At 41.7% G+C, this 24063-nt stretch overlaps 1 protein-coding gene across 4 annotated transcripts; it reads left to right on the top strand.

Annotated features, from left to right (window-relative positions):
• The first annotated feature begins 1974 nt into the window (after positions 1–1974).
• On the top strand, positions 1975–22486 carry LOC137875507 (serine/threonine-protein phosphatase 2A 55 kDa regulatory subunit B gamma isoform). 4 transcript variants are annotated; one of them, XM_068714824.1, is made up of 10 exons: positions 1975–2187; positions 2606–2925; positions 12209–12306; positions 12682–12847; positions 13713–13825; positions 14490–14667; positions 15537–15701; positions 16641–16810; positions 19501–19592; positions 20422–22486. In XM_068714824.1, exons 2-10 carry the CDS (start codon positions 2850–2852, stop codon positions 20714–20716), a joined length of 1353 nt encoding a protein of 450 aa, XP_068570925.1. In that variant the 5' UTR covers positions 1975–2187; positions 2606–2849; the 3' UTR covers positions 20717–22486. The 4 variants fall into 4 exon arrangements, with proteins under 4 accessions (XP_068570925.1, XP_068570923.1, XP_068570926.1 ...); XM_068714822.1 differs by having other exon boundaries at positions 1975–2191; XM_068714825.1 differs by lacking the exon at positions 1975–2187 and adding an exon at positions 6040–6196 and having other exon boundaries at positions 2845–2925.
• The last annotated feature ends 1577 nt before the right edge of the window (positions 22487–24063 follow it).

Below are 24063 nucleotides of genomic sequence, written 5' to 3'. Positions count from 1 at the left end.
GGAGCATTGCCCATCATTGGGTGGGGGAGGGCGATGCTGGCAGTCTTGGACTCAGTCTGATAAACAGCTCTTCTTGTTCCCTACTGTGGGGGGGTTTAAAGCCTGGTGGCAGACAGCCAGCACCAGTGATGGCACCAACTGTCACTGGCAGCCACTCACTCTGCCGCCACGCTGACTGACGCCCGTGTGTGTTAGTGTGTGAATTTAAGTATTGCTCTTACAGTCTGTAGTTATTTCTGGTCCCTTCTTGTGCTAGGCAATATGGTTTATCCTGCTATTAATAAGAATGTGTTTCTAATGTTGTATGTATACTCCGTATGTTGTACTGTATATTGAAATATGCCAACTGATGTGCAAAGTAGGAGTAGGTGAATCGATACCTCAAGTCTTTATTCTGCTGATTATAAGCCTTATTTTTAGTAGCCTACCTATGAACAAGAACAGAAATGATGGTCAGATTGATTGATTGACAGAAAAATAATTAGCCATTTAAAAAAAAAAAGTGAATTGCCACAAGGAAATTTGACAGATTTTAACTTCTGAAATGTGAACACTTGCTAGTTGTCTTAGTCTTCTAAGTAAATAGTTACTATCCTTATTAACTATTACCTCTCCAACTCGGGCACTGTAAAATTGTGACCGACGTCTTTTAGACCGAATGCTCTATCAATAAATCAACAGGATTGATAATGAAAATATTCCTCAGTTACAGTCTAATATTGATACAAAACAAACAGATCTGTTTTCACATTCTTTAGTGGCAAGTCATTTGTTGGTGACATATTATAAGTAACCCATTTATGATGCGTTTTCCTCATGAATCATGACACATGGCTCTTCCCTTGAACATAATACATTTGCTGCTTTTATTGGTAAAAAGTATTTGGTATTGCCCACCCCTAATTCAAAGCAATTACATGTGCACAGCTGTTACGTATTACATTTATATTACCAAACTCTCACTCTCTTTACACTAAAAAAAACGAATTAAATGCCTTGAATATTTTTTTTACTTTTAATTATAGTTTGTTCGGACTCACTAAAGGAATGGTTTGACATTTTACGAGATACACCTTTTCATTCTTATTGAGAGTTAGGCGAGAAGATCACTATAACTTTCATGGTGGTCTGTAATAAGATGGAGCCAGGAGACTGTTTTATCTTAGACTGGAAACAGTGGAACAGTGAGCCTAGCCATGCGCAAACTAAGATAGAACAGAACCTTTAACGCATTACTGAATCTGAAAGTTGTGGTTTTATGCTAATCTAGGCTAACAGACTGTTGGCAGTATTGTCGTATTTTAATGGACAGAAATGAGAGTGGTGTTGATCCAATAAACTCTCAACAAGAAAGTGAAAAGGCCTATTTTCCAAATTTCCCAAAAGTTGAACAGAAACTCCAAAGAAAACCACAACTTGATGAGATCATATCATGATACAATGCTCTTAAGTTGATATCACTCATTTCTAACTACTATACACACTTGCATAGAAGAGATTCTTCTGTGATTTGAAATGTGTGTCAGTGGTGTGCTAATTGAATTATGTCTCCAGGTGAATCCTCTAGTAGTCACTGTACCACGGTTCATATTCAGCACTCAGTCAAGTGAAACGGTGCTAATTTCATCCTCTGTCCGGCACTCTCTCCTTTCTCACTCATTAGTCACAACCTTATAAGACACTGGCGGTTCCGCTCTTCCATCCCTCCATCCCTCCATCCTTTTTAAATATAAAAATACACAAAAACCACATCATAGAAAACCCAACAACACAATCCCTGAACAACAGAAGACAGAAAAAAAAATAAAAAGGATTGATTAACTCATCCTTCTCGGTCTCTTTATCATGTTTAATCACCTGCAGTCAGTGGTCAGGCAGATCTCAGCTCTGTGATGATTGGCTGCTCCGAGGAGAGGGCGGGGCCTGCTCTGATGCATCACACACGTACCAGCGCAGCAGGACAGATCCTCTCTCTCTCACTCTCCCTCCCCCTTTTCTCTACCTCTCGGTCTGCCTTTCATACATACGCCAGAGCGCAGACTGCAGCATAACGCAGGGCCGGTAGGAATTTCCTCCTCATACTGGAACAGCTGAGAAACCAGAGAGACAGTCAGCCGCTGAGGAGGAGAGGGATGTTATACATGGAGGATCCACTGAGGAGTACCTGACCCACAAGCTGCTGATTGTGTAGGTGAGTGGGTGTTTGTCTGTATATGTGTGTGTATATGTGTGTCCATGAGTGTGAGTTCACTGCAGAAGCAGCAGCACTGCAGATACACCGACCAGGGGCTCTGCTCATCCCTCTCTCCCCTCCCCCCACTCTCCTCCTCCTCCTCCTCTTTTTCCTCTTCATCTCCTCTCCTCTCTTGAAACATTAACAAGTAGGGACTTTGCCCATTTCGGAGAGCACAGGATTACACAGTATTCTGTGTGTGTTTGCAAGAGTAGCATTGGTCAGGCCACACCTGGGCTCAGCAGCTGCAGAGTGGACACGGGGTGCGCTGGATTTTTCTTGCCTCACAAGTGATGTGTGCTCTTGCGAGACACAAATCAAACTCACCCCTGGTGGATTTTGAACTGTTTTCAAATAATCCTCCTCCTGCAGGTTTGCATCTGGCTCCCAGAAGCAGCTGTGTGGACTCCTACACTCACCCATCCCTCCTTCGGGACCGGCCCACTCCCTCCTCACTTAAGGATAGGATGCCCGGCTCTGCGCCCTTGTGCTGAGGAGGCGTCTGCGGGCAACAGTATGGGCGCTGTGCTGTCCGGCATCCCCACCACCCCCTCCACCACCGATCTGCCACCACCACGCTGCCCCACCAAGACGGGCGCTTCCCCCGGCCCCGCTGATGGGCGAAGACACTGACGCCACCCCGACGCTCAACCACCGCGGCTTCCTCCCCGACCACAACTATGTGACTGAAGGTAAGAGCATGACATAGGAAGCTGTATGTGTTACAAAGTGTTTGTTTAAGTGTGCCACCATGAGAGTGTGTTTCTATGTATTGGACTTCTGTAACGTGTGTGTGTGTGTGTGTGTGTGTGTGTGACAAAGTGTGTGTATGCAAAAACAAGCTCAGGACGGCTTCCTAATCCTCTGTAAGCTCTGTGTTGATCAGACAGAGTTGTAGACAGAGCAACAAGAACTAGGGAGCAAAACACTTTTATGCAAGCGTTCCTCTCCTTCCCTTCTGTGTTTTTGTTTATTTATGCTTTTGTAACCACTTTCTTACCTTGTGTAACAGCTTTTTTGTCAAACTGCAGGGAATACTTGATCTGGCCTGTGTCAGAATGTGTGTGTGTGTGTGTGTGTCTCTGTTTGTGTAGGAGAATAGTTATTTTTCTGTAACAGCAGAGCAAGCTTGACATTTCCACCACGTTCTTTTGTACTCATTGCACTGCATGTCATCTTTCACATCCTGAGAGAGTCACACACATGCATGGTGTCAAATTGAATATATAGAGTATCACTTCTCAGACGGGGGAATGTTTAAAAAGTCCAGCAGAACACAAGCTGTGCAGATGAATTAGTTGTTTTGGTATGTTTCATAAAACAGATGGATTAAAACCTTGGATAACAACCCTTCTGCTAATCTCAATTACACCACTAATCTCACCTGCACTCGAGCTTCGCCGTGCGCCTTGCTGCCTGTCTGTCTGTCCCAAATCTGTTTCTTACACTCGGCTCATGTTCGCCACGCCTCTTAGACCACAACAGCGGATTATCATTTGGGGGTCATTTGTGATCCTTGTAACACTCCAGAAAGGGAATTATGCTTCCCGTGTCTGTGCTGTAACATAATATCCCTCACACAGAAGCAGCTACTGTAGTCAGGGGAGACCTGTCGTGCTGCCTGTTGATTGAGTAAATGTGTGTGTGTGTGTGTGTGTGTGTGTGTGTGTGTGTGTGCATACAAGATATTATACTGCTGAGAAGACAGAAGAACATCTATTTACATCTTTGTTTGTCTGTGCGTGTGCGCTTCTTTTCTTGTACAAACAGTATATGACCAATATGTGTCTTTGTCCTTTTCAGAGAAGGGTTTTGATGAGTTAGTGGCAGAAAATCAGTCTTAACATCCATCACCGACCATAAATTGTTACCATAGCAACAGTCCGTGGTGATAAACATGCCACCTTTCATGCTTGGCCAATATGATTGACAGGTCGTCTCCACCCACCAATAATGGCAGTATTAATTATTCCACACATCTCAGGCAGACACAGGAATTATTCAGGGTGAATTGCTGATGAGCTCACAGCAAGGTGAACACACCACCGAACACTGTTGGTCTGACAGGAACGTGCAACACATGGACAGTTTGAAGATAGATAGTTGCAGATGAGTAAGTGCAAATTGTGCTGTAGAAATCAATCTCACAGCAATTCCCCTAATGACCAAAAAAAAGATAATTTTCCTTCACAAATAAACAAAATGAGTCATTACCTGCCTCCTCTTCTACATCCGCTCCAACCCCCTCCACCTTATCTCAATGTTCACCCCATCCCCCGTCCTCCTCCCCATTTCCATCCCCCACTGCCTCCCTATCTCTCTCTTTCCCCATCGGTCCTCTAACGCAACTCGCAGCATTGCCCCGTGCTGAAGTGGCGCGTCTGCCAAACAATTATCCAACAGTGCTCTGAAGGCTGCTCAAACACAATGTGCCTCTGTATGTGTGTGTGTGTGTGTGTATGTGTGTGTGTAAAAGAAAAAGACAAAGTGAGGTGGTGCATGTGATTTTACGCTCGGATGTACTTCGTTAGCTGCTGTGTGTCTCCATCTTTCTTTATTTTCTGTCCGTGTTGCATTCATATTCATGTCTGCGTTCCTTGAGTGCATACTGTGTTTCTTTTTGTTTGCTCGGGTGTGCGTATGTGTGTGAGTCTGTCTGCAAGGGTTTTGTGTGTGTTTATATGTGTGTGTGCGCATACAAAACAGTGTGTCTGCAGATCTTCCCGTGGGGATTCCCCTGCCCTTTAACTCCTACAAAGGAGGGATGCTTAACCTCCCTCTACCTCAACCTCCCTTCCTTCTCCCCTCCATCTCTTAATCCCTTCCTCTCACTTCTTTTGCCCTCCTCAATGTCTCCCTTTGCTACACCCTCACCTCCGACTGGAGCAGCATCGGGTTCAAGGATGGATGAGGAAATAATAACAAGAGTTTTAGGTTGCATCAAAATTCTGAAGTTTTACATTTTTGACAGTTTGTAAATTCATTATTTATGACTGATCCCATTTCGTAAATAATGCAAGCACACTAACCCCCATAAGTATTGTGCACCATATACACAAGTATCAATGCTTTAAATAAAAACCTTAAAATGGTACAGTTGACCCTGTAAAACAACATATATGTATAAATATAAATTGTACATGTAACTCTTGAAGTAAAGTGTTTGCTGTTGGCAGCGTCTCTGAACATTGATATTTACTTCCAAGTCTTAAATTCATATAATTTCAAACTGTATTTCTTTGGGTGCTCACGTAAACTTGACAGTTTCTAAATTGCTTTGGGCTTTAGAAACCTGTGATGAGCAGATGTCATTATGTTTGGCATTTCAACTGACAGGTTAATCAATAATGAAAGTCATTATTAGTCATCATACTCTTATGTAAGTAAGTGAGGTTTCACCAGCTCTCGCTGCTCTTTTCGAATTGTCAGTCACCTCTGGGGAAATGTGAGTGCTGTCTACCCTTCTTGTTACGTCCACCTGCAAAACTTCATTAGAGAAAAGACGCCTACTCAAGCACATTAGGACTCTGTCCCACAAGCTGTCTATCTCTGTCCATCCTGCATGTTTTGCAATGCCTTCCTGCCAAACCCAACATGTGAATACATCATGTTCTGTAGACTCAGACTGATCATAGATACACCATCAGTAATTTTTCTCTGGTGAGTACTCATGGCCGGATGTGGTGATGCAGTAACTCAGTCCCTACCCTTGACCCCATCCACCCTCCCCGGTCCTTCCCTCCTTACCCTTTGCTCCTCCCTGTTGCCCTCCTCCCTCCTTCCCTCCATCCTTGCTCCTCTTGCAGGGCTGCTCCTGGCTATAGCCTGAAGAGCTCCGCCCATCCTGTCCACCCCTCTCCACCCTGGAGTCTTCCCCCAGGATGTTGAGCCCCATCCAGGTCCTGTGCTCCGACATCACTACCCTTTCTCTGGAGCCCGAGCCGTTTGCCTCTTACACTGAAGGTGTGTGCGCTATCCTCTTCTATCCCAAAGGTCACATCTGTGTCGCACAGTTGCGCCACATGACCCCAGTGTGACGTACGTGTGCGACTGTAAGTGTGTGTGTGTGTGGGGGGGGTTGAGCGTGGCGGAGTGTGTGTGCGTGTGCTCGGATGAAGTCATCGAGTGTGTGTGTATTTTGAGTCAGGTGAAATCTCATGTGAGTCTGAGAATTTTAAATATCTTCAACATCGCTTTGTCTCTGTCTGTCTCCCTCATCCTGTCTCTATTTTTATCCCTTCCTCTTTATTTTCGTCTCAGTCTGCCTGTTTCAGTGTGGATCGTCTGTGTGGGTGTGAGTGTGTGATTTGATTTCTTTAAATAGTTTGACCAGACGACACCCCAGCTCCTTCAAAGCATCTATCTCACTTCTACCTCTATTTAAGAGGAAGACACACACAGACACTCACATCTATGCACACGAACCTCTTGACACAAATGCACTATACATGTACTGTGTGAATAGGGGTCTGCTTGTTTTTTCTTACAAGCAGTCCAAAGGTATTTAGTTTGCTTTCATAAAATACCAAAGAATGCAGCAAAAAAATGCACATCTGAGAATGTGGAACCAGTCAATTTTAAGATTTTTTGGCAAAAAAAAAGAATTGATCAAATATCAAAATAGTTGCGGTATAATTTTCTTTCTGACGACTAATCGTTCCAGCTCTGCACTCATCCGCACAGAAAGATAAGCATGGCAGCATAAAAAAATGGCTTCAGAGTTTTCTGAATATGGGATTACATTTCAGTATTTATGAGGCGTCGACACATAATCCCAGTTTTCAGTGTCGTCTGGATTATATTGGGTGTAAACCCGCTAAACTCATAATCTTTTTTTATGTTGAAGTCTCACAAATCTGCTGGAAAAACAAATTGATTTTGGTCACAGATTGCAGCTTTGAGCATTCATGCAGCTAGAAGATGTCTTTGCAGCGAGGCAAAGCAGGATTACAGGTGTATTTCACACAGGCTGAAGCCGGCTTGGTTTGTGATTCTAATTGTTTGGGTCTATAATCATTAGGCTCACACCAGCTCTGCTCCATTGTGTCGATGTGTGTTTGGGTAAATGGCAGATTTCCTACTGTGCTGAGTTTAAATCAGTCCTCTCCACACACCTCTAACACAAACACATGCCCCAGTTTTTTTCTTTCAGATAACTCCAAAACTGCAGGACAGGGTTCAATTTAACGTCTCCCTCCGGCAGTCTCTCCCCCCTTGTCCTCCCTCCTCTACCTCCAACCAATTTATTTCTCTGCTGGGTAATTGAGTACACACACTTGTGCACACGTACACAGGAAATGTGGGGTGCACACAAACATACACACGTCTCCTGCTGAGCGGTGGCTTGTCCTCCCTTTTAAGGCGTGTGTGTTTTTGGCTCGGCTTTAATGGTCTGTGTTTACCCAGTCCTAAGATATCTATAATTGGGACTGTAGGACGTCTGCGCCCCTCTCTGTCCCTGTAGTAGCCTTAACAAAAAGAAATAAGGAAATCCACCTCCCTTTACCTACGCCACCTCCTCATCTCTCCCTCCTCTCCTCTCTGCATTGTCTACTGTTGTAGCCACTAATCTTAATGTCTATAATACAGGATGTCTGAAAATAACAATTATTTTCATGATCAATTAATCCACCTTTTATTTTCTTGATTAATTTTTGCTTTATAAAATATCACAAAATAGTCAAAAAAGCTATTTGCTATTTCCTGAATGTCCAGATGTTGTCTTCATAATTCCTTGTTTTGTCCAATACCATGAGATATTCAGTTTACTGTCACTTAAGACAAAGAAAAGCAGCAAATCCATTTTTTTAATGTCTATTATCAAATCAGTTATCAATATTGTGGCAGATACGTTTTCTGTAGATCTGTCAGTTATTGTCACAGTGTAGTCCCCAAATGTCTAAAGATGTTCATTTTTCAATGATATACTGTAAATCAGATCAGAGGAAAACTGCAAGTTGTCAAATTTGAGGAGCCAATGTCTGTGTAAACACCTATCAGTGCATTCATGTGTTTGGTGTTTATCACCCGCGCATGTGTCATTGGTTGATTCATGTTTGTGTGTTGTATTGTGTTGATGTATACTGTATGTGTGGGCGCATGCACTCGCAGTCACAGTGTGTTCCCCAGCTTCTGCAGTGTGGCGATGAGTCAGACAGGCCTGCTGATGCTAATGGACTGTCTGTGGTAGACAGACACTGCTAGCTTGCTATACTGTAGCACACACATCCACACTATATTGACTTACAGCTTGACAGCCTAACAGACTCAGTCTCACACACACACACACACACACACACACACACACACACACACACACACACACACACACACACACACACACACACACAAACATACATATTACATCAGTACACTGGCCAGTGGTGCCTATTGGAGGAGAGCCACAGCGCTCATGATACTTCTTGTTTCTGCTGTATTTGTTTGTGTTCTTAGAGGTTTATTTTTCTGTAGTACTCTTCTAATATAGAACATCAGAGAGACAGATGGGTGTGGAGTGTGTGTGTATGTGTGTGTGAGAGAGAGGGTTATGGTTGAGAACAGAGGATGAGAGACAAGAGTGCGTGCTCCATATTTGATTTAACTATATTGTGCGCCGCTCCTGTGGGTTTTGCTTAGCTTTGCTCTTTTTCTGTGCTGTGTGGAGACAGAGTTATCTGTAAATGTGTTGGGTGTGCACATACACACACACACACACACACACACACACACACACACACACACACACACACACACACAGTCTCTTGCACACACACTTGCTGTGCATCATTATATGAATGTGTACATTGAAAGCTGTCTGGTGTATGTGTGTTTGTGAATTTCACTGCATGTGTAGGGGTCATCATGTGTGTATATGCATTAATTATCTGCTTTTCCTCACTTTGGACCTTCCCCTTGGTATTAATTTGTTAGTGGACAAAACTGCAGTGCCGTAATCATTTTACCACGCTGCTTCCTGCGAGGATTGGATTGATGAATCCCACTTCCTCCTTCACCAGTGTGCCATATACGGCTAACCGTTACGAGTACTCATGCTACTGGTTGGCTCAGCCTGTTACCATGGCAACCCCTGCTCACCAAAAGCCCCCTTCACCGCCTCCGCCCCAGCGCCTCTTCCCTCCACCTCCCTCTCCATCCTTTCCATCCATTCTTCCACCACCACCACCAGCAGCAGCACCACCACCACCACTATGTAGACGTAACATACAGCCAGGCAGCAGAGTGCCGTGGGGGAGGGATGAGAGAGAGAGAGAGAGAGAGAGAGAGAGAGAGAGAGAGAGAGAAAGAGAGAGAGAGAGATGAATGTGGATAGACAACCAGGAACAAAATGAGAGAGTGAAATGAGGCAAAAAAAAGAGAAACTGGGGAACAAGAGATGAGAGATGACAAAAGAACGTGTGGGGGGAGAGGGATTAAGAGAAAGACTGAAATAGAAGAAAGGAATTGAAACTGAAGAATAAAGAAGGTACTGAAGTGAGATCAAGGAGCAGTGCAATGACTAGTAGATAAATTATAATAACCAGTAATAGATGAGGTGTGTGAGGCACAGAGTGAATACGGTAGTGTTCGGGTAGAGATTGAGGAGCAGTCCCTGTCTCCCCTCATCATAAAATATCTCTCCCTCTCTCTCTCTCTCTCAAGGCCACCATGAATTTGACAAGGCTGCAGCCTGGAATCACTTTGACTCTCAATAAATAAACTCTCCACGCTCTATTTTTTATTACAGTCAAGGACCATGTTCTTTTCATCAAAACAGAGCTCAGTGGACTGCTTTGTTGAAGGCTTAGTGTGATACGACATCTAACATTAAGTTATTTTGAAATCTAATCTGACATTTTTGAAGATAGTATTTGATTATTTTGTAGCAGATTTAAGCTTTTGCTGTATTAAAAAAAACGTTGAGGTGGCACTGCTTTGGAGGCCACAATACTAAGCCAGTCACAATGCACCTTAGGTTGTGCAGCCCTTGTCTCGATTACCTTGAGAATATTTTGAAAACAACTGTAGGTTTTGTTTTTAAGTGGCATAGCTTTTTAGATTTTATGGTCAGCAACGAGCAGTATTCACTCAGAAAATGACATCTGTTTTTTATGTTCCATCAGACACAAATATATGCATTAATACTGTAATCTTCTTTATGGTAGGTTATCATTCATGCGAGGTTAGCAACACAGTAAATTGCATAAGTTACATGGAAGCAATTGTACCATATATGTTTAAAAAAACAAAACAAAACAAAAAATATATATATATAATATCAGGTGTTAAGTGAAACAGATCCATACACAATGCCATGTTGTAGTTTTGAGTATGGATCCGTTTCACTCGAGTGAGGTTACAGACTGGAACTATTTCTTGTCCGCGGTGCAGTGACTTTGCGGAGTCTCTGCTGGTTGTTGCTGCCTTCCTGGTGATGACAAGACTCCAGGAAGCCAAGAACTATTCCTTTAAAATAGTTTCAGTCATAGTTAACTGATTTGGTCAGGCTGAAAGAATCTGCACCACTATTGTATCATGATGCAGTATGTTAGTGGGGGTCACGTGAGGACAACACTATAGGGATGCATTTTATTGTGACTGTGGTTGATTATGGCCATTTTGAAAGTTATCAAGTCACTCAGCACTGAAGTCATCCACATGGTGAGCAGCATCACCAGCGACACACAGCCTTTATATTAATTATATTATTATAAGTGTGAAGTCCATCCACAGATTTGAAACTTCACAACTCAGCTGAACATTCAGTTCACTTCTGCTTGTTAACTGGACTTATTTACTTGTTGTGTTCAACTAAATTAGGTTTTCATTAGGTTTACGGTGAATGAGAAGCATGAATGTAGGAAGATTACAAGTCAAAATATGGGCCTACATTAATTATTTATATGATTTAAGTGATTATTTTTATTTGATCAAGTCATGACCATGGCATTCAGACTACCAAATCATTTAGGTTAGATAGATCTCCTCATACTATAGCACCTCTTTTTCATTGAACCTCAGCTTATAATTACTTTGAAAGAGGTTTATCCACCAATATGTTTTTTTCCCCTCCAGATCAGCTCTGTCTGCAAATATATATTTATTAATAATACTTCTGTAATCTGCTGTACAAAGGGAAAGTGAAAGGAGGATTAGAAGAGCAGGGAGGAGATTACATGCAACGTTAAACCAAATTCAAGCTTCAGATATCTGGCATGCTCTTCATTAGACTGTGTGTTGTGTGATGCAGGAAGGTCCACTGAAAGCATCAAGCCAGTAAATGCTAAGTGCTTAATAACGTGGTTACTTCTCATATCAGTGTTGTCACTGAGTCAGACTGTGTTGGTGTTCGGGGGACATTGTTGCAAAGATGCAAATGTATGGCCTGAACAATGATCTTTGAATATTATTTAGTCGCGAATGCAAATGCACTCTGAGTTGTGTTTACACTTTAAGACACTAAAGAGACGATAGAGTACATAATTACTCTTATACACACACACAAACACACAAACACACAAGATGAACTCAAGTGACGCTGTAATCTTGTTCACTGGAAGTGTCATAGTGTGAGTCATTGTGAATGTGTCACCCTGGAACACAGATAACACCTGTGCGTAATGTGAAACAGCTGTGTGTGTGTGTGTGTGTGTGTGTGTGTGTGTGTGTGTGTCTTTGGTTTTCTGTATGTTTGATGGGCAAATATGTACAGTATAATCTGAATTCTCTGGTTTACACACAGTTGCAGAATATTTGAGTTATTAGTGATCAAATATTGTTTTATTCTAAACATTGATTTGATCCACTTACATATGAATGCATTGATTGTTTCCAGATAAACAGATTGTATAGATGAATGATGATGTGTGGTCAATTAGCTAATGGCTACTCCTTCTCCCTCTTTCCCTGCCGTTCTTTCCTCTCATGCTACGTTTCTCTTTCTCTTCCTCTGTGCCTCCATGTCTGTCTCTCCCTCAGCTGATATCATCTCCACTGTTGAGTTCAACCATACCGGAGAGCTCCTGGCCACAGGGGACAAGGGAGGCCGAGTGGTCATCTTTCAGAGGGAACCTGAGGTAGAGACACACACACACACACACACACACACACACACACACACACACACACACACACACACCCACACACACACACACACACACACATACACACAAATATAAAATGTTTCATTCCAGCTGTGAGAGCAGTGATGAACACACACTGTTCCCCTCCAGCTACAGTCTAGATTGAATGATAAATAGTTGATACTCCTGATGTGTCAGAGAGTGTATCGTTATAGCTGAGCAGGCTTCGTGCTGTACTATTTCTTCACGTGATCAAGGTGACTTCTAGCTGGCTTTGGCCTGCCGTGTTACATTGCACAGTGATTGTATATGTGAGGAGATGCAGATCTTTCTCCCCACATTTCCACGGACCTCCTTTTCTTTCCACAGAGCAAGATTGAGCCATTCTCCCAGGGAGAGTACAACGTCTACAGCACCTTCCAGAGCCATGAGCCCGAGTTCGACTACCTTAAGAGTCTGGAGATCGAGGAGAAGATCAATAAGATCCGATGGCTGCCTCAGCAGAACGCCGCACACTTCCTCCTCTCCACCAATGGTGAGAGACCCTCGCACACATAGGCATCTTATAGGAACCAGGACGACTCAGATGTAGTGATGTGCTTGGTTTTGATAGTTTTTTGGAAAACACTTTGAATGATTATGTCACGTCTGAGTTACATAATAGTTTCTCCCTTATCAAGTGTTTGACAGAGTGACGGGAATATTGGGGCAGTTGAAATGAAGACAGAAAGCAGAGTTTCCTTCACGTAAAGGGAGAAGAGTTGCCGCTTGTGTTGCATCATATTTCTGTAGTGCATTAGGAGTTGGTCTGCCTTGGATAAGAGTTCCTATCATCAGCTTACATTCAGAGTTTATGGCTATATTGGAAAATCTATAGATTTTCCCTGAGCGCCCTGTTATTGATTTATTTAAGTACTATATTATTTATGATTGAGGGTATGAAAAATGTAAGACCTGCCTCAGCAGTTGGGTAATGCTGCTGGAAAGCTTGCTGTCAGTTTTTCAATTTAATACAGAGACGTTCTGTGTCTGTCAGTGTTGATAAAACAAAACCTCGCTGTTTGCTCATTTGGAGTTTCACAGTCCGAGCCGTCTTTCAGAGCTGACAGTTTGGGGTGCGCTGGATTATCTTGTCTATTAAGTCACTTATTTTGGGGTTCAAGTGCCAGAAATGATTTGGATCTTTATGCTTAAATCTTAAAACAGCTCTTTTTTGAGAATGTATCAATTTGAGATGAATATTCCACATTTAGCCTGCTCTGATTTGTTTAATCACATCTAATCTAAGATCTCTAGATAGCTTCCTAAAGCATATCAACAAACACCTTTTATTCATTTGTTACTCTTTCAGATTGAATCTGTTCTTATCTGATTGCTTAACAACCCTTTTTGATTCCCAGATAAGACCATTAAGTTGTGGAAGGTGAGTGAAAGAGACAAACGGCCGGAGGGGTACAACCTGAAGGATGACGAGGGTCGCATTAAGGACATCTCCACCGTCACCTCCCTACAGGTAACATCTATATATCTAAGATCTGTCTGTCTCTTTTAGACACTAAAACATTCATACATGCTGATTGGTTGTACAACATAACTGGGTCAGTGGGTACAGATGTGTTTGCATGTGCAAAACTGGGTCACTGGCACAGTGGTACATGTGTGTATGAAGTAGTGAGGGCGGAGAAACACTCGTTTTCCAGCTGTACAGGAGAGAAGCACGACATCTGTAGTTGTACTACTGTTGTGAATTTCTGGTAATGAGTATGCTGAGTGTGCACGTGTGTGTGGGTACGCATGTATAGTATGAGTACATGCATTTGTATGGTGACGGTGCCCTCACTGCGCTGTATGCAAATAAGGACACACATTTAAGCTGTATATAAATATGTAAATCATGTTTTGACAAAGAAATTGCGTTTTTATGCAAATGAAAAGATATGAAAATGCAGCCAAATGAGCTCATGACCTAAACTGGCCCTGATATTGCTATCAAGCGAGCACGTTGGAGTTCCAGCAATAATGTATTATTGATGTCAAAGGAAGTAATTCATTAAATATTAATTCACGGTAGAATGGAATTATTTAAATTGAATCTAATCTGTCTGTATCTTCACCATCTGTCTTCTCCTAATCAGTGACATGGGATGTGAAACTGCTCTCTCTTTCTGCCTTTTGAGGTGCCGGTGTTGATGCCAATGGACCTGATGGTGGAGGTGAGCCCGCGGCGAGTATTTGCCAACGCCCACACCTACCACGTCAACTCCATCTCCGTCAACTCCGACTATGAGACCTACATGTCAGCTGATGATCTGAGGATCAACCTCTGGCATCTGGACATCACCGACCGCAGCTTCAGTATCCTTTAGGTTGTAGAGTGCATTCATTGTGAGGAGAAGAGAAAACAAACATACAGCCTCACACATGCACACACTCTTATAAAAGCAGGAAGAGATTTATTAAAGCACAGGGGCACAGATAATGAATGCATACACAACACATAGACGCTTACACATGCTCAATAATCAATCCCTGCCCACACACACACACACACACACACACACACACACACACACACACACACACACACACACACACACACACACACACACACACACACACACACACACACACAACAAACTCCCACATTGCAAATCCCACTTTGTTGTAAAAAAAAAAAAAAAAATGCACAAAGACACACAGTGCTGGGGGAGGGGAATATTATTCTTGAGGAGTGAAAATGTAGCTTAATGAATAATTCAAAGGGTGCATAAATATTTCAGCCCCTTTCTGAGTTCTAATCCAGCTCAATAGGACACAGTACAGTCACACCCATGACCCAGACAGGATTTATGATATTACAATTTATCTGAATATGGAATTACTTTCCTCCCAACAATCCCCCCAAGATACATTTAAATTGGTTTGCTTCATTTCCTCTGTAAATTATTTACATTGTGATGGTTATTTATACATTTACATACACTTGTGTTTTTATTTTGTGTGTAGATTATGGACTTGTGTGGGTTTCCACATTCATTTATAACAATCATAATCTAATTAGTTTCTCATTGAGACAGTTATTGAATAGAATTGATGAATGCATGAATGAATAAATGAATGAATATGTACATACAGCGTGGTTGACTTTAGCAGGTAAAAACAAGCTGCCTAGCCTTGGGAAGTACACTGTCTTTGTTGTTTCCCTGAGCGACACTTTCTCTCAGACATCGTGGACATCAAACCCACCAACATGGAGGATCTGACAGAGGTGATCACAGCGGCTGAGTTTCACCCCCACCACTGTAACCTGTTTGTCTATAGCAGCAGCAAAGGCACCCTGCGCCTCTGTGACATGAGGGAAGCAGCGCTGTGTGACAAACACTCCAAATGTGAGTTAAGCTGCTGAGAGATGGAGTCTCACACATTATGTTTTTTTTCTTTACTATATCTCTTGAAGCATCCTTATAAGGCTTTTAAGGCATTTTGTATGTAGATGAATGTCCGACCATTCAGGCAGCTATAAGTTTCAAAACATAGTCTATGGTTTTAGATATGTTAGCGGCTCCAGGATAGTAATGTTGGTCAGTCGATCAGTTCACCACTTTTGCAAAGACTGAAATATTTCAACAACTATTGAATGGATGTCCATGAAATTTGGTACAGACATTTGTGGTTTCCAGATGATGAATACTAAATCATTTGATTATCCCCTGATTTTTACCTCTTGTGCCACCATGAGGATAACTGTTGGATGAATAAACATGACATTTGCTAGACTCATTCATGGCCGCTGCAGGATGAATTATAATCACTTGGGGATTCCCTGACTTTTCATTTAGCTTATGAAAATCAACTGGCAGAGACTTGCTTCACGATCCCTAATCCGTCATAGTGGATTATCATGATTAGTTTGCTTTATTTAGTGTATGGTTATGTAGTTAGGAGCGGGGACATCTGTGGTAGTGATTTGACACTAAACACTGTGTATTCAATTAGGAATGTTAATCAACTGAAACTGAGGTCATTGGAAAGTAAATTTTCTCAAATCAAACGTTATTTCCCTATTTAATAATATTTCTTTCCAATGCTGTACTATTAATATAGAACACGGTTAGTGTACCCAAAAATCTGCTGTTCTGTTCTCTCATTGATCTCTTGTGATATGTGCTGATGTTTAGACACAGAAGCTTCAGAGGTTTCTTTATCCGTGTACATGAGATAAAGACACACATACGATCATCATGTGACACGCTTTGTTTCAGCCTGGCTTGACAGCACTCCCCCTCCTCTTCCTCTCTCCCCCTTTTTCTCTCCTGCCCTCTCTCCAGTGTTCGAGGAGCCCGAGGACCCCAGCGCTCGCTCCTTCTTCTCTGAGATCATCTCCTCTGTGTCGGACGTTAAGTTCAGCCACAGCGGTCGCTACCTGCTCACCAGAGACTACCTGACTGCCAAAGTCTGGGACCTCAACATGGAGAGCAAGCCCCTGGAGACATACCAGGTGTGTGACCGGGGACCGCATGAGAAAATCATGAGGGAGAGGGAAAATACAAAAAGGATGATGATGAGGAGGATGAATATTTACTCTCAGGCTCAGCTGCTATGATGAGATTCCTTCTGGCAAATTGACTCCGGGCAAGTTGAACTGATCAGTAGTCGAGGAATCATAAACACATTTTCTTTTTGAATCCACTCATCTGTTGAGTCACTCTTATATTCTTGCTTCATCAGCTGATAACATTCAGTCATAGCCAACAGCCTTTGTAACCTGAGGTTATTGCTCATTCCAACACCACAAGCTGCTGCCATAAAGTCCTGCTTATGTGCATTATTTTTAATTTGAATACACAAACCAACATTCCACTATTACATAAAATGACACCCACATGAAAACAAACAAATCAGTTGTACAAAAACACACATTTCTTTCTGTTCTCTCTTGAAAATTATATTTAACATTATTTATATATTATACCTGGATTACAATTAATTTGTCCACATCTGTTGTGTTGTTTATTTAATCCAAAGGCCAACACAAACATGATCTATTTAGATGCACAGATTGGTTAAAGTACATTTGTCTTAATGTGTAACAGAAATGTATTCCATATTCCTTACTTCTTTTTTACAACATTTTGTAAGATGTTGTTCTAATTAATGAATCCTACACATTTTTTAGATGATGGCACATTTGGACTCTTTCGTTTTGGACCAGCCCATTGACATTGACACAATATTATTATTGTCTATATTTGATTCAGTTTAGAGAAATCCCACATAAACTTAATTTAGGTCCCTTTGTTTGGAAACCTTTTCTTCCATATAGTTCAGACATTTTTCCCATAAAAGTTTATCCCACTAAGCAGGAAGGAGAGTGCCTGAAGAGTTCTCTCCAGTAGTGTTCACGACACCTTACTAAAACATTATGCTTTATTCTTTTTCCTTAGTTTGTATGTTGAGTCATTTGTATTAGATGTTCACTTCTGTGCCGTGTTTGTGACTGAAACACGACACAGAAAGTGACTCACTGTCCCTTTACAGAAAGAGGGCACTGTCATCCTGGAAATATGAATAACGAGACAGAAATAAATCACGGGAAGACGGTTGTCTCACAGAATCACAGTGCTTCCTGATTATTAGATTTTTCCAAAACCTTTTAAGGATAATTGGATTGATTACGAGCCAGAGAATGCACTTCTTCGTCTTGTCAGTGCAGAATCACCAGAAACCTTCACTTTGGCTTAAGTTTATGTTTATGTTTGATAGATTAACACATGTGTGAGAACAGTAAATTGTCAGTATGCCGTGTATGTGGGATAGAGATGAAGTGGGCTTGACATGCTGTTGAATAATATCCACACAAAACTAAGTACTAAGCTGATAAAAAGAGCTTTTTTTTTGCATGTTATCCTTGTCATATCCACACTCAATTTATCTCACATGTCACTTGTGCCAAGTAGATTTTGTGTAAAGGCCACACCAGCTTCTGTTTATGTATTCATGTACAGTAGAAGTACAACTCCTTTTTTCAGTGTGTGTTTAGTATTCCTGCCATGGGCGTGTGGGTAAACATGTGTGTGTGTGTGTTTGTGTGTGTGTCTGCCTGACGTGTGAGGGCCTATGAGGCAGCCAGGAGTGGGAGGCCAAGACGCACTGGAGCTATTTATAGTCCGAGCCTCCACTCATAAAGTGAAATGGGAAGAAGGGATACCTTACACAGGGCCCGACACCTAGATCTGCAATGCAGCACGGAGAGGGAGGGAGAGCGGGGAGGGAGGGAGAAGAGGGGTAAGGGTTTGGGAGGGAGTGTGATGAGAGGAGGAGAGAAGAATGAGGGGAGGATGAGGAAGAGGGATGGCAGAGTGTGAATGGAGTAAACTGAGGGGAGAAAAGAGCTAAGCTGCTAATTTACAGTCTTATTCCTTCTGGAACTTGAAAAATATGCTCAAATCCATGAGAGATGAGGCACTGTGCTCTAAATCAGTTTGTGCAGACTGGAAAAAATGTATATATTTAACTTCTGACACTATCATTTCACCCTGAGCCGAAAGACCCACAGGAGAAAACAAAAATGTCACCTGGTTTGATGTACAACCATGAGCTGACCTCAGCATGACTATTTATTGATCGCGGGGCGACTATTGACTGCTGACTTTATGCAGAATGTGAAAATACGGGGCTTAATGCAGAGCACGGCGACTGGAGGAAGGTGTAGATTTCAACCCTTTGCATCACAGTGCTGACACAGGCGGGTGCAATGAAAGCAGAAGGGAAAAGCGTTATTAGTCAGTGTCTGTCTGTGTGTGTGTGTGTGTGTGTGTGTGTGTGTGTGTGTGTGTGTGTGTGTGTTCACATGTGTGTCTCTATTATCATGCCCTTGGTGGGTTTGGATGTTAATGGGTTTACTGATATGGAAAAGGAGTTTAGATTAAAATGTACTCCTGGCCCTCATATTGCTCAGGGCTGCTGTTGTGTCTCATTAGAGTTGCCTTCAGGGAGGTTTGTGTTACAACTTGCCCACATTTAATGTGTTTTGTCTGTGCTGAGTTTCTCGTGTGTGTGTGTGTGTGTGTACGTGTGTGTGCATCTTCTGCTCACTCTATTTATAGTTTCATAGAGAGTCAATACCTGGTAGTGAAGCAGCTGTTAACTGGACTCCTTTTAATCGTTTCTATGTGTGTTTTCCTCCAGGTTCACGATTACCTCCGCAGCAAGTTGTGTTCCCTTTATGAAAACGACTGCATCTTTGACAAGTTTGAGTGTGCCTGGAACGGCTCGGACAGGTACCTGAAGTGTCTGGATGTGTTTTTGTGTTTTTATACTTATAACAACTAATTGTACCAAGAGGAGAACTTGTGCTCTTATATGTTTTTGGAATGGTTTATAAGTAGATTCAAATGATAAAAAAGGCATTTTTTTCTTTTTACCCATTATTAAGGTGCAGTTACTGTTTGATCTGCTGATTTGTTGAGATATCCCTCTATGAATACAATTACATTTAAATTACTTTGCCAATAGTGTGAGTCAGTGGCTAAATGTAACTAAGTACGTTTACTCAAATACCATACTTAAGTACAATTTTAAGGTACTTTTTCTTTATTTGTATGCTACTTTATCCTCCTACTCTACCACAATTCTATTCAATTTAATGCAGTACATTTATTTAACAGCCATATTAGTTATTTTAACTTAAAATATAAAATATGATGCATTGTTACAGATTAAATTACTTCACAGTACACATTCTGCATAAGTGGTACTTTTACTTTATTTGCTTTTAGTTCATTTTGCTGATAATACTTTTGTAATTTTACTTTAAATGTTGAATACAACACTGGATATTGTTATCGTCCAGTATTGATACTTTTAATCAAGTAAAGGATCTGAATACTTCCTCCACCATTGATGTGATGACCTCAAATGAATCTTAAAGTATCTTAAAACCTATCCAAATATAACTGTTATCATCTCCTTTTCCTGATACCACAATGACTAAGTGGTCTTTTTGAAGTTTGGAGGAAGTGACCCTTTACTTTTAGGGATGTAGTGGAGGAGATAAGGTTAGTTTAGGAAGTTAATGTCCAGACCTGATCATTTCTCTCTTCTTCTCAGTGTGATCATGACTGGAGCCTACAACAACTTCTTCCGTATGTTCGACCGCAACACCAAACGCGACGTGACCCTGGAGGCGTCGCGGGAGAGCAGCAAACCCCGAGCTGTCCTGAAGCCGCGGAGGGTCTGTGCCGCCGGGGGAAAGCGCCGGAAGGACGACATCAGCGTGGACAGCCTGGACTTCACCAAGAAGATCCTCCACACAGCCTGGCACCCGACTGAGAACATCATTGCCATCGCCGCCACCAACAACCTGTACATCTTCCAGGACAAACTCAACTCTGAGATGCATTAATGAAGGGATTACAGCGGTGGATGCAAACCAGTTTACACAGCTATGCCAGAATGTACACAGTTACGGACATACACACACAGGAATATGCCTAACACACACACACACAATTTAGAAAACACACACACACACACACACACACACACACACACACACACACACATCTAGGTCTACTCTTCAACACACTCCCTCCCCTCCTCCCCAGCCTCCCAGAACTGAAAGGACCTAGAAAGGGCTAGAAAGGGAACATGCTGGATTACGGATAATGGATTATGGATTATGGATTGCAAAATTGTCCGAACTGTGGATTTCTTGATTGTTAACCTCTGGATTGTGCTTGATGGTGTGTTCATTGCTACAGCTCAGCTGGGATAAACCCCCTCAGATTGGAGAGACGTTTACATATTTGTCTTTCTTTTTTTTTTCAGGCTCTTTTTCTTTCTCCTCCTCCTCCTCCTCTCCTTTCTGTATTTGTGTGCTCAAGTGAAGCCTATTCTTATCCCTTGCCCACTGTTTCGTGTAAAGAAAACCCTTCGTGGTTGTCAACCAGTGGCACTGATGAAAATTGGGGCATTTATGTAACTGGCTGTTTGTTTGATCCAAATCAGCTTCCCCTCTTCTGTTTTTGTAACTTCTTGTCAAATGATGTGTATGATGGTAATTATGATGAGAATGACAATTTTAGATGGTACAGGTATGCAAGGATGAATTCAGGACCCTCCCCTTAACCCAAGTGCACCCAGACGCCTCTGAGCTCCACTGGATCGCGTTCAGTGAGGTCAAACATTTGCAGTCCTGCAGATAGAAGCAAAAGTTACACCATGGCCTAATATGAGGACACACACACTCATACCTGCTCCACACTGTGTGTTTCAGTCATTAATGTCGTCTTTGGCCTTTCAACTTCTCTGATTGTGGATTCTGCTTCTGGTCTGGGGCTACGTCGTGTGCTACTTTGCCGTTCAGTACAACTCAAAACAAGCAAAAAAAACAAGCAATTAAAAAATGAACTAAATAATTTCAACAATCAAGCAAAAAGATGCTGCATGTAAAACCAATTTAGCCTAGGTGTTTATAAATTGACTGACTGACTTGGCTGCCTTCTTAACCATTTAGACCAAGCTGTACAAAGGCTTCAGGGGCCCCGGGGCCCCATGCAGGATGAGTAACCATAGATGACTGAGCTCTCCTACCTTTATTTGTGTCTTCGGACATTGAAGCATGTTTACCAGTGTTCGGGTCATACACTTACATGTACATTTTGAATGAAGCCGTCCAAGAATCAGTTTCTACGCAACTGAAACTGAGAACCAAGAAGAATGGGGAATGTTTCCATTAATGTTGTTCTCTAAAAGAAAAAAATGACAAAAAACAAAGGGCCTATATGGTGTCTGTATATATCAACTCTGTTTATGACATGTATGAGTTTTTTTTTTTTTTTTTACATCCTTGAATGGACTGCGTTTTTCGATCACAAGTATCAATGATTGCCTCCAAATACACAGCAGAGCGATGGTACTTAAATCTACTCAGCCTTCCTCACTGATTACTTTGCTGATGTGCAGAAGCTTTTATTTCTATAGGGAACAGTTTATTCTTTTATTTTTCCTTTTTTTTTTTGTCAATTTGACTCCACCACGTCCTGACCAAACTAATGTTGATTCACACATTTTTGTGTTATTGTATGTTGATGACAGACTTGTCAAATGGACAGTTATAAATAATGTTAATATGTTTTTTTCTGAATAAAGATTTCAAAGAAATTGCATCCAATGAGCGCACATCTGTGATTTTTATTGCTTTGTAATTATACAAGACTGATAGTAATTGCCAGTGTCATTATGGAAATGTGCATACTTCAATTTAAATGGGCCTGTTACGGTCATAAGTACGGTCATGTGGTCTGATGCACCACCTAGTGTCATCTCATACTTACTGCACACATTGTAGATTTGAGTTTCTACATACAAGAAGCACTTCTTTCTTGCTATACAGTAAACTAGATAGACTTTAATATTTTAGATTTCACCAATGTCTTTGAGCATCAGTTTTTTCTTGTTCTTTTTCCATGTTCAATGTCTGTCTTGCACTTTACATGCCATACTGCTTTCTGAATACATCTTTATTCATAAATATGATCTTAATATATTAATAAAACCCTTGTTGCTCCCAAATGAATCCCATTCACAGATTTTTTTTCCCCCCTTAGCAGACATTTTGTCTTGTCATAGCAGGAAAAGCACAGGTGGAACTTATCACATTAAACCTGCACTTGATTTTGTGGCCATGTGGGGGCAGCGGAAACAAGTTGAACGCAGCATTAACATATCATCGCCTTGGATGTTGGTCATGACGAACTTGCATCGCAGAGTGTATGGTATTGTTCTTTTGGAGTTGTGTTTCTGGCCGTCTTATGAATGCGAGTCCAGTATTAACTCTCTTTCAACTTGGTTTTTGGTCTCTACCAACTCCTCAAGGAAACACTCTTTAGCTGAAAAATGCTCCACTTAGTTCAGCTAGTTTCTGACTGTCTGCTTGCTGTTTGGTGCAGCCGGGAATTATGAGAGCGGTGAAAGTGAAGCAAAACAGTAAAAGAAGACAGCTCAGTCAGTACTGTTCTGACCTGGGAAACATTTAAGTTCAGTTCATTTTACAGCCACTAGGTGATGCTGATTCAGTTTTGTAGAATACCGGCCTTTTTGCTTACCCCTTGAACCCTGCAGGTGGCCATTTTGTTTCCTTGCTCTCTCAGGTAGAAAGCACATTGTGGAACTGTGGAGTCAAAGCATCTACATCCATTTTCTTTTGGAATCCCTGTCTGTGAGTATAGTTTTATAAAATATCTATATTTTCGTAAATGTTTATTTTTTTAATGGATGGCTAGGTTAGGCCATGTTTTTTGTGTTATGCACTATTCATTGAGCACCATGAAGTCTGTCCTGTAAGCTGCTTTCAGCTAGCTGTATTGGTAGCCATATATATCACTTTTATGAGGAACAGAATGCATGATGGAAATCAATGTCAGTGAGGCTCTTCATACTTAGTGTTTCCCTTTTTTCTTCTTCTTCATTTCATTTTTACTCCATTTTCAGCGTCAGTAGCAGACGGGGATGCGCAATACGCGTCATTCATTGACGACAGTCTGTTGGAGTCATTTGTTTGGTTAGTTAAGGAAGGGGAGACTTTGACGAGGGCAGAACAGTACAGCTAAACAATGAGATAAAACGCAATGTAAAGCTCAATAAAACTGAGGGGAGCTGCAGATTCAGGTGATAACACTATGAGTGACACCTTACACATTGTTTTATATGTTTTTATTATATTGATTATAGGCGCTTTAACGATTCCAA

Source organism: Cebidichthys violaceus, unplaced genomic scaffold, assembly GCF_023349555.1.
Source record: "Cebidichthys violaceus isolate CVI_PGR_0920_01 unplaced genomic scaffold, fCebVio1.0.p SCAF_2, whole genome shotgun sequence".
Lineage (NCBI taxonomy): Eukaryota > Metazoa > Chordata > Actinopteri > Perciformes > Stichaeidae > Cebidichthys > Cebidichthys violaceus.
The sequence above is the reverse complement of the archived record's forward strand: the minus strand, read 5'-3'. Positions and strand labels throughout refer to the sequence as shown.